At 42.3% G+C, this 11,817-nt stretch overlaps 1 protein-coding gene across 1 annotated transcript in view; it reads left to right on the plus strand.

Annotated features, from left to right (window-relative positions):
* The window catches only part of Sap130 (Sin3A-associated protein, 130kDa), a 96,997-nt gene extending 89,773 nt beyond the window's left edge, over nt 1-7,224 (plus strand). The window contains exons 18-20 of the mRNA XM_013028811.1: nt 4,294-4,397; nt 5,988-6,101; nt 6,352-7,224. Of these exons, the coding sequence (XP_012884265.1) occupies nt 4,294-4,397; nt 5,988-6,101; nt 6,352-6,510 (377 nt within the window). The 3' untranslated portion in view covers nt 6,511-7,224. The remainder of the gene's footprint in view (nt 1-4,293; nt 4,398-5,987; nt 6,102-6,351) is intronic.
* Nucleotides 7,225-11,817: the final 4,593 nt, after the last annotated feature.

Genomic DNA, 11,817 nt, shown 5'->3' on the forward strand with positions numbered 1-11,817 from the left:
CAAAAAGAAAAAAGCCGGAAGTGGCGCTGTGGCTCAAGTGGTAGAGTGCTAGCCTTGAGCTAAAGAGCTGAGGGACAGCACCCAGGCCCAAAGTTCAGGCCCCACGACTGGACAAAAAAAAAAAAAAAAAACAAAGAAAGAAATAGTTTTCTCTTTAATTAAAAGTATGGTAATACTCAATGACAGTTTCTGCTATTTGCTTTCCTCCTGGGAATAGGAGTGGTACTTTACATTCTTTCCATGTTTGTTTGTTTGTTTCTATGTCTCATAGCCATTTGTTGGAAACTGAGCAAGTTAGATACTGAATTGAAGCAACTCATAGTGCTGGTCTCCTCACTTTGTGCTAATGTTGTCATCTGCTTTAACTAGCAAAATTGACAGCCATCCACCACCCTTCACCACTGTATTCTGCAAAGTGTTCTGTCTTTGATGATGCTCATAGACATAGCTTTGGACACACCCACAACCATCCTGAGATGACAGTGGCTTTAGTAGGGTGTTCCTTTACTTTTTCTTGTTTTGTCTACTGTTCACAGTAGTGCTAGGGCTAAAAATCCTGTATAAAATGAATCCAATCAAATTGTAGAATAGTTTTAAGGTTAGTATTTCATATTTATTCTGCTCTCAGGAGAACTCTTTCCAGCTGTCTTGTTCTTTGCTTTCCCACAAACTAACCTGCTCACACATCTAGGCTGTCTTCACTACTTACGTAGTGAATTTCCTCCTAGTCCCTTCCCCACAACCTCTGAGTGAACTCCTCTGCATTCTTGCAAATAGAGTCAGTTCTTTTGGGCAGAGGGTCACCTTTTCACAACCTATTTCTCTTTCTCCCAGGCATAATCTCTGAATCTGGGTTCTGTTGATAGGTTGGGACATTGCAAGCCTAAGTGAGGTCTGGCTTCAGGAGATCAATACTTGTGGAAGGGCAGGGAAGAGTGAGCAGTGAAGTCTTGGCTTGCTCCTAGCATAACACTACCAACTCATAAGCCAGAAGAAAAGCTGAGCCCAGTGCTGTCAACACGCCTCACCTAAGGTACAGGTGCTCACCTGGCTAGGTTGCATAGGGAAGAAGCCCCACACCTCTGTGCACCCAACCAGGACTTAGCTTCCATAACCAGTAGCTGGAGCTCGGCTTAGTTCAAGAGGAAAGCTTAGGAGTAGAAGAGAGCAATAAGCTGCTTAGGACTGGAAGCTATGGGTCCTAGTAAGCAGGAATGAAGTCTTGCTTTGCTTAGCTGGAAGAGAGGACAACAGCCACAGTTTAGGTTCATGTATAGACTCCCAGCAACTAATGAAATTTGAGATTTTCCTAAATAGATTTCTCTTCATTTGCCGTTGGCAGGAAGACCATTTTACCCACATTCTGTCCTGGGGCTGGCCTCAGACTATGATACTTCTACTCACAAATTCCCCATAGCTGGGGTAACAGGCCCATGCCACATAAACAAAAATTTCCCCTCCTTTTTATTATTGTATGCTAATTGTACAGAGGGGTTTCATTTTAATATTTCCATAGGTACGTTACAGTACATTACTGTTCTTTGATCTAATTCATTCTATTACTCTTATCCCCCTTTTTACAATTTTTACAGGTTTTATTACGGTTGTCATACATGTGTATGAAGTCACACTCAGCTTATTGATTGAGATAGGTCTCACTACCTTTCTGAGCTTTTCTTCCTTCTGAGCCTCCTGATCTGTGACTCCTGAGATCAAGGATCACAGGCCCAGTCTGTACACAGAGTTGTGTGTGGTTCTCTTCATTTCTGCTAGGAATGGAGTTACTGGGTTGTATGGTAATTCTACATGTAATGAGTATTTCTAAAATATCTGTAGTATTTTGCAGTTCACAATTTGTGAAGGGTCTAATTTTTCCACATCCCTAAGAGTACATAAAATTGTCTATTTTTTAAATTATAGTTACTCTAGTGTGTTTAAAGTGGTACTTCATTTTGATTTGCATTTTCCTAATGACAAGTAATGATAAGTAACTTTTCAAGTATTTATTGGTGATTTCTTACCCTTCATAAAAGAAATGGCTGTACAAATCCTTTATTCTTTTTAATATGTGTCCTTTTATTATTGAGTTGCCTCTTAGAGGTAAGAATTCTGTGTTGCAGCTATATCTCTCTACTACCTTTACAACTTCCTATGATTCTGCAGTTATTTCAAACTAAAATAAAATGTATATGATAAATACAGAGGTGCAGGTAAAACTAGTAAAATCTCTGTAAGGTTTGTTGATTGCAGCAGTGTTATAGTTGTGGTACTATAGCTACATCTTAATGTTATCTTTGGATGAAACTAGGTACAGAATAAATAGAATGTTTCCTTTTTTTTGAGATAGTCGCTGTATAGCATGTGTAAGCCACCAAGCCTGACATGGCTTCATTATTTCTTATAATAAATGTGCAAAGGGCCGAATACTGGTGGCCATGCCTATAATCCTAGCTACTCCAGAGGCTGAGATCTGAGGATCAAGGTTCAAAGCCAGCCCAAGCAGAAAAGTCCGTGAGACTCTTATCTCCAGTTAACCACCAGAAAAACCAGAAGTGGCGCTGTGGCTCAGAATAGCAGAACTGTTCACCTTGTACTGAAGAGCACAGGGACAACACACATCCAGGCCCAGAGTTCAGGCCGCACAACCAATTCAAAAAGTGAAAAGGCTGGAATAGCAGTATACACCTTTCATTCCTAGCACTCTGGTGCCTGAGCAACATTGTGAATTCAAGGCCAGCTTAAGTTTTGTAGCAATACAATGAATAAAACAAAATAGAGAATAAAAAACTACATGTGAATTTGAAATTATCTTAGAAAGTAAAAAATGATTAAAATCATGTGTTAGTACTTAAATATCTACCAACTGGATAGGTTTTGTTGTTGTTTGAGAGAAATTTTGGGGTGAGGTAGGACTTGAACTATGCTTGAACACAGGTTTTGTGGGTTTTTTTTTTTTTTTGTTTTTTCCTCACGGTTAATGCTATAGTACTTGAGCCATAGCTCTGGCAAAAAGTTTCTTAGAGGGGCTGGGAAGATGGCTCAGTGGTAGAGTGCTTGCCTTGCATGTATGAGGCCCTGGGTTCGATTCCTCAGCACCACATAAGCAGAAAAAGCCAGAAGTGGCACTGTGGCTCAAGTGGTAGAGTGTTAGCCTTGAGCTGAAGAGCTGAGGGACAGTGCCCAGGCCTAGAGTTCTGGCCCTACAACCAACAAAATTTCTTAGAATTTCCCAAAAACCTAGTTAACACCAGAACTTCATACTTAGATCTACATGTGCTCCTAAGCATCATGCATCATAGAGGGATCACGCCCTGCTAACTGAGAAGACTTTTCCCTTTTCTAAGAGGTTAGAGTATTGGTTTATTATCTTGTTAGCTCACCAAATTAGCAGAGTATATATTCAAAGCTGTCTCCTAAGTGGATAAAAAGCTTTTGTTGTTATTCTTGACCTGTATTCCTAATGACTTAAATACAGATAGCTTATTTAAAGATGTTACTTAGTTTAAAAATAAATAAAATTGGGCTGGGAAGGTGGCTCCATGGTAGAGTGCTTGCCTTGCATGCATGAGGCCCTGGGTTCGATTCCTCAGTACCACATAAGCAGAAAAAGCCAAAAGTGGTGCTGTGGCTCAAGTGGTAGAGCGCTAGCCTTAAGTGGAAGAGCTGAGGGACAGTGGCCAGGCCCAGAATTCAGGCCCCACAGCCAACCAAAAAAAAAAATTAAATATAAAAATAAAGTAAAATTAAGCTGGGTGCCAGTGGCTTCCACCTATAATCCTAGCTACTCAGGAAGCTGAAATCTAAGGGTGTTTGAAGCCAGCTCAGGCAGGAGGGTCCATGAGACTCTTAGCTCTAATTAACCACCAAAAATCTGGAAGTAGAGCTATGACTCAAGTGGTAAAGTGCTAGCCTTGAATACAAAGACCCAGGGACAATGCCCAGGCCCTGAGTTCAACCCCAGAACCATCACATGCACACATGAGAGAGGCAGAGAGACAGATGGTGCTATCATTTACACTGCTTGAATGCAATAATTTACCATTTTTGTGTGTGGGTGGGTTCTGGGGCTTGAACTCCACCATTTGAGCCACAGCACCACTTTCAGCTTTTTCTGAGTAGTTTATTAGAGATAAGAGTCTCACAGACTTTGCTGCCTGGGCTGCTATCGAACTTCCATCATCAGATTTCAGCTTCCGGAGATTAGCTAGGATTACAGGCATGAACCACTGATGCCCTTCAACTATTTAGCTTTTATAACAACGTAAATATATACTTATTTTTATGTGGTTTCAGAGGAGAAGAAAGCTATGTTGCAAGAAATAGCTAATCAGAAAGGAGTATCCTGTCGTGCTCAAGGATGGAAAGTCCACCTCTGTGCTGCCCAGTTACTACAGCTGGTAGGTGCCACCCTAGAAGTTACTACTCGTGCTGCGATGAAAGGACACTAGAGACCTCCATCTCAAAGCATTTCTTTCAAGCAATTCAAAAGTAGCAGCATCTCTATGTGCTGCTCTACAGTGTTACAGGCACTGTGCATTAAGATTCTGTTCTAAAACTTTTTTTTTTGGTTGTGGGGCTTGAACTCAGGACCTAGGCACTGTCCCTGAGCCTCTTTGTGCTCAAGGATAGCACTCTACCACTTGAGCCACAGTACCAATTCTGGCTTTTTTGAATAGTTTATTAGAGATAAGAGTCTCACAGGGATTTTTCTGCACAGGCTAGCTTCCAACTGCGATCCTCAGCCCCCTGAGATTAGCTAGGATTACAGATGTGAACCACTGGCGCCTGACTGTTCTAAATCTTAGTTCTAATATTCAGGTCCAAAATATAGGAGCAGCTGTAATGTAGGGCCTATAGTTAGAATTCAGTGGTAGGTGCTACTGTGACATGTGCAACAGTGAGAGCCTCAAATGGCCTGCTCTTTTTGTATGTGCCGGCCCTTGTGCTTGAACTCAGGGCCTGGTCACTAGGCTATTGCTCTTCCACTTGAGCCACAGCTCTTCTTCCAGCTTTTTTATTCACAATAAGTCTCACAGGCTTTTCTGCCTGGGTTAGATTTGAACTGAGATCCTCAGACCTCAGCCTCCTGAATACCTAGGATTATAGGCTTGAGCCACTAGCACTGGCTTCCTCTTTAAGCTTCTTCTCACCCTACTCCTTTAGAGAAGGCCCTCCAGCTAAACTACCTTGCTGCTTCAGTGGTCATTGCTTCTCATTAGAGTAGGGGCTTCATTGACATACCAGCTTCCCATATTGCTCAAACCAGTTACATCCTGCCTTAGAGGGCAGGGGGTCTCTCTTTCTTCATCCTACAAATCCTGCCCATAGTTCCTGCTTTTTTGTTCTGCTTCTAAGAGCAATCCTTGGGTGATGTGCCATGTTCTCCTTCCCTAAACCATGAGTATACATGAGTATATGTGACTTCTAAGCTGCTAACAAGTTGTCCAGGGGTATATCTTACACATTCAGCCATTTCTGAGAAAAGAATCTATCCTTCATCAACTGGATAAAGAGGAGGAGGTACACAAAAAACACAGCCTCGTGAAGTTTTCCTGTCATTGAAATAGGAGTGATCTCAAAAACAGGGTTTAAATCTAAAATACATAGTACCTTTCTACTTAGCAGAAAGTCATTTTATGAAACTAATGGAGTTATGTTTTGAAGGGTTATGAAATAAATGTATGTAAGTTATCCTTGCTGAGTGTGGTGGCGCATACCTGTAATCACTGTATGCAGAAAGTGAGGCAATATGATCATGAGTTCAAGACCAGCTTCAGCTGTGTAGCAAGTGTGGGCTTACAGTACAAATCATTGTTGATCAATTTCCTTTATTGTTAACTTTTGCACCTTAGTCCTTGGGAAAAAGGACTTGGGAGAAAAAAACCTCTTAACCCCAGTTTGCAAAGCTGATCAGAGGTGAGTTCTTTTGCTCAAGATTCTCAGTAAAGTGTCTCTGAGTCAAATACACTCACCTTTGTGTGTTGCAGACAAACCTAGAACATGATGTTTACGAAAGACTTACCAATCTACAGGAAGGGATTATCCCAAAGAAAAAAGCAGCAACTGATGATGATCTACACCGAATAAATGAGCTAATACAGGTTTGAATGAGCCCTTCCCTGCTGTCACTGTCACCTACTGTATGAAGCTCCTTGTGATTGAGTCCTGCTCTGTTTCCTCCCTCATGCACTGGCTTCTTTCATAAAAGTTGCTTATTTCTGTCTGCTTTACCAGACATGCAGATACTGTCTCTGTGGGAAAGCCCCAGTGGCCTCTGCATAAAGGACACAGTCCTCTAGAAGCTGCCTCATCCTGTGCCCGTGGCTGATCATGTGATGTCTTCTGTTCCAGGGAAACATGCAGAGGTGTAAACTGGTGATGGATCAGATCAGTGAGGCCAGAGACTCCATGCTTAAGGTTTTAGACCACAAAGACCGTGTCCTGAAGCTTCTAAACAAGAATGGGACTGTCAAGAAAGTATCAAAATTGAAGCGAAAGGAAAAAGTCTAGATCCAAAAGAATCAAGAATTTGAAACAGAATTTATGAAGAATGATGGCGGGGGTGGGGGGAGGGTTTGGCTATTTTCAAAGTGGAACATTCAAATAAAGGGAGTGTTCCCCTCAGTCACACGTGAACACAGAGGGACCCATGGCATCCAGTTGCACAAAGGATCAGATCTGACATGACACAGTGAGCCTCATTTTTTCAGGCACATCCCTGTTAAGCCTGGTCTGTGTCGGATGAGACACAGACGGCTGCTGGCATTTTTCAGCCTTCCAGTTTATAGACTGCATTTATCTGGTGGATTCCTGCAGGACCCATACTGAGCCCAGACTGAAAGCATCCACTTGGACCATCTGTTATCTCTTATCTCTACACTGAAAATAAAACCTCTTCTCACTCCAGTCAGTTCTTCTGTTTGACCTTCGGATATCCAACTTGGCCTTTTATTCTAGTGCCACAGCACCAGGAGAACTACCATATCAGTTCTTGTCAATTTTTTAAAGAACCATTTCCAAGTGAAGTTGTTATGTTATCTGTCCTGCGTATGTCAGAATTGGGTTTTTGTGTAAACTCAGAGCAAGCAACACCACCAGTCGCTTTGAGGTCTTGTTCTGAAGTACATTCTTGATTACCTGTACTTCTGTAGCTGGTGTGATGCTGTTAATTGTATGTACCACACATCTCCAAACATTAATAAAGGACTTGAAGAGGTTTTTGTACATGAGTAGCCCATGTCTTTTTCTAATGTGCATCAGTATTTGCTCTGCTGCCGTTCCACATGCATTGTTGAGCCTACTCTCCAAGTTTTGTTATTCCACATAGAGGTCCATTTATCCCAATAGTTTCAACATACTGCAGTCATAAAAATATCTTAACTAGGGCTGGGAAGGTGGCTCAGTGGTAGAGCGCTTGCCTTGCATGCATGAGGCCCTGGGTTCAATTCCTCAGCACCACGTAAGCAAAAAGAAAAAAGCCGGAAGTGGCGCTGTGGCTCAGTGATAGAGCGCTAGCCTTGAGCTGAAGAGCTGAGGGACAGTGCCCAGGCCCAGAGTTCAGGCCCACGACTGGACCAAAAAAAAAAAATCTCTTAACTATTAGTTTCTGAAATAAAAACCTAATCAAATTGGTCGTATCATAAGTTTGGTAAGGCTACATTGCGCAGAGTTGGTGGGAACTGTTCTCATAGGACTGCTCTTGCTTCTCTGAACTACTGTGGTACAGCAGCCCAGCTCTTTTACATGGAAGATGGGTTGCTTCTTCCTTTGGCCTCATGTGGCAGATCAAGAAAGAACTCACTGCTTCTGGAGGAAATATTTGCTTCTTATCTTTAGGACTTGTATTTCAAGCTGCCAGTTTGAGACTAGCGCTTTTCTATGCCTAACCTGCACACACTTGACACTGGGATTGTATGTTGTTTATGCCAGGGCCTCTAGGACCATTGTTCCAGCTCACCACAAACTTCGCTTTCCTTGAATTGGAATGGTAAGCTTTTGTATGGTGTGAGAATAGGTAGAAAGGAGCAGAGCAAACTGTTGACCTTCCTTAGCCCAGCCTAAATTAGGCCTTCGGTGATAACAGTGGCTCATTGGAGTATTTTATTGGCATGTGGAGATTTAATTTAGAGATGATACAAGCTCTTCACTAGGCCACATAGAGTGACATAGAGTATCTATGTCATAGAGTGGGATACTGTTTCTTTGCCTCTCTTGTCTGTTCACATATTACATTGAATCTGTAGATTTAGTAGTGTAACCATTTTCCTATTGACTTTGCCAGTCCTGGAATTTGGAAGGTCTTTCCATCTTCTCGTGTCTGTTTCTTCAAGTATTTATATGTTTCATTGTAAAGGTCTTTAAGTTTATTATTTAGGTAGTTGTACAAAGGAGTTCTCATTTAACAAAGCAGTTTATTAATATATTAACATATCTTGATTAATGTCACCTCTTTAAACATTGGCACCATTCCTACTCACCTGTTGCCTCTTCATTTTGCAGAATATAGAATTGTGTAGAATAGATATTGGGTTCTCAACGGTATTCTCCCCTTCTCTTCATTTCCTTTACCCTCTCCCTTTGATCCCACCCCACTCATTTCGAGTACCTGCTTCCTTGTATTTCATTTTGCTGAACTTTGATTTTCCCTTTCTAAGGAATTATACTATTTAAGTTCTCCCCTGAATCTATCCACTGTTTAAATTCTCCCTTGAATCTACCATATTTAAACCAATGCATTACTATACATTAGCATACCACCCAATGTATTTTTGTTTTTTTTTTGTTGTGCTACTGAGACTTGAACTCAGGGCCTGGACTCTATTTCAGGATTTTTTTTTGGGGGGGGAGGTTTCGTCATGGGGCTTGAACTCGGCCTGGGTGCTGTCCCTCAGCTCTTCAGCTCAAGGCTAGTGCTCTACACTTGAGCCACAGCACCACTTCCGGTTTTCTGGTGGTTAATTGGAGACGAGTCTCCCAGACTTTCCTTCCAGGGCTGGCTTTGATCCGAGATCCTCAGATCTCAGCCTCCTGAGTAGCTAGGATGACAGATGTGAGCCACCACCAGCACCTGGCGTCTTATGGTTTTTTTGTTTGTTTTTGCTCAAGGCTACCACTCTACCACTTGAGCCACAGCTCTACTTCCAACTTTTTGGTGGTTAATTGGAGATAAGGTTTTCCTGCCCAGACTGGCTTTGAATAGTGATGGTCAGACCTAAGTCTTGTGAGTACTTAGAATTACAGACATGGCCATGGGGACCTGGCTCTTTGGTTAAGGTTTGTTTTGTTTGGAGGTTGTTGTTGGTGTTTTTTTGTTTTGTTTTTTGCCAGTCCTGGGACTTGAACCCCAGGGCCTGGGCACTATCCCTGAGCATCTTTGTGATCAAGACTAGCACTCTACCATTTGAGCCACGGTGCCACTTCCCGCACCAGCCTCAGGTGACTTGGAACTGTGATCCTCCGATCTCAGCCTCCTGAGAAGCTAGGATTACAGGTGTGAGCCACCAGTGCCCAGCTTTAATTTTAATTTTAATTTTATTTCTTTAGTTGTGTCCTTCTCTGATTTGATGAGAATTCATGCAATGCTGTCTTCATATAATGAGTTTGATAGTATTGAGTCTCTTTCGTTGGGAGACTTTCTTGCTCCTTCACTCCTCATTGTTACAGATCTGTTTACCTGGCATGCTTCAGAACATTCCTCCTCATGTGTGAATAATAATCTACTGTGATGATATATATATATATCACTTTTTTACCCATTTATCTATTGATGGCTAGTTGTTTGTTTTTTTACCTTTTGCCTGTTGTAAGTAATCCTGCAGTGAACACTGGCATATATGTGTTTGTTTAAGATTTAAGAGCCTGGGCTGGGAAGGTGGCTCAGTGGTAAAGTACTTGCCTTGCATGCATGAGGCCCTGGGTTCGATTCCTCAGCACCACATAAGCAGAAAAGGCCAGAAATGGTGCTGTGACTCAAGTGGTAAAACGCTCGCTTTGAGCTGAATTGCTGAGGAATAATGTCCAGGCCCAGAGTTCAGGCCCCATGACCGACAAAAAAAGATTTAATAGACTGATTTTCAGCCCTTTGGGTATGAAAGTAGGAATGGGATTGCTGGCTTATTATGGTAATTCTGTATATTAACTTTGTTAGGAAGCATCAAAATTTAGACTATGCCATTTAAATCCCTAAGTATTTTTATATTATTGTAAACAAAGTTTTATTACTTACTTGTTTTGGAGCCAGAGTCTTACTCTTTCCCAGGCTAGCCTTGAACTCATGGTTCAGCCTCCTGAATGCTGGGGTTATAACCACGTGCCACCACATTTTTTTTTAATTGCTTTCTAAGCTGGTTGCTAGTGGCTCACACCTGTAATCCTAGCTACTCAGGAAGCTGAGGCATGAAGATCCAAATCAAAGCCAGCCCAGGCAGAAAAGTTGAGGATCAGTGTGAGGTGCTGAGGTCAACCCAGTACTGGCACAGAAAAGACTTACATGAATGAAGCAGCAGAATACTACTTCGAAATGCAGTAGTCATTAGAAATTCAACTGTCACTTGTTCTCCAGAGCTTTCTCACGTTGCTTTTTTAAATTTTTTATTGTTATTATAAAGGTTATTGTTATTATAAAAGTTACGTACATGAAGTAATGAGTACATTTTTTTTTGTCAGTTGTGGGGCTTGAACTCTGGGCTTGGGCGCTGTCCTTGTGCTCTTCAGCTCAAGGCGAGCGCTCTACCGCTTGAGCCACAGCACCACTTCCAGTTTTCTAGCGGTTTATTGGAGATAAGAGTCTCAGGAACTTTCCTGCCCAGGCTGGCTGTGAGCCACGATCCTCAGATCTCAGCCTCCTGAGTAGCTAGGATTACAGGCGTGAGCCACCAGCACCCGGCTATGAGTACATTTCTTTTGGACAGAGTCACACTTTGCTCTCTCCCAGTTTTCCCCTCCCATCTCCCACCCAGAAGTTGTATGGTTCATTTTCAACATGGTATCCAGGTGCTTTTTTTTTTTTTTCATTCCAAGAGCGAGAAAAAACTCTGCTGAGCTGTGCATGGTGTTCCATGGCTATAATCTCAGCCCCGGAGAGACTAAGGCAGGGGTATCCCAAACTCAAGACCAGCCTAGGCTACATAGACCCTCTCATAAAACAGAGGGAGAGAGAGAAGGAAATATACCTGGCAGAGGTAAACATCACCCACACCATCTGTCAAGCCTTTGTCCAAATACAAAATTCCAGGAGCTCTTGGGTAAAAATCAAACATTCTTCATTCCATAGTACAGAACACATCTTGTTTCTTTCCTAAAAACTTGAGGATGTACTCTGCATGAATGTGTGGGGTTTGTGCATTGACACTAAACCAAGAACACCTCATTTTAGAAACAGAATCTGGGTGTGAGACTTTCACACTCTCATCCTAGAACAATACTTCGTTGTTGTTGTTATTTGGGGGGGTGCTTTTTTTTTTTTGGTCAGTCATGGGGCTTGAACTCTGGGCCTGAACGCTGTCCCTCAGCTCTTCAGGTCAAGACTAGTACTCTACAACTTGAGCCACTACACCACTTCCAGTTTGAGTCTCAGGGACTTTCCTGCCCAGGTTGGCTTTGAACCGCAATCCTCAGATCTCAGCCTCCTGAGTAGGATTATAGGCATGAGCCACCGGCACCCAGCAATACTTTGTTGTGATGGCATTTAAGAGAGTGTTCCCTTAGGTGGCTGTCCATAAGGATCATTAAAACTTGTTCAAGTCAGGTGCTGGTGGCTCACGCCTGTAACCTTAGCCACTCAGAAGGCTCAGAGCTAAGGATCAAAGTCAGCCTGGG

This window comes from Dipodomys ordii, unplaced genomic scaffold, assembly GCF_000151885.1.
Source record: "Dipodomys ordii isolate 6190 unplaced genomic scaffold, Dord_2.0 Scaffold114, whole genome shotgun sequence".
NCBI lineage: Eukaryota > Metazoa > Chordata > Mammalia > Rodentia > Heteromyidae > Dipodomys > Dipodomys ordii.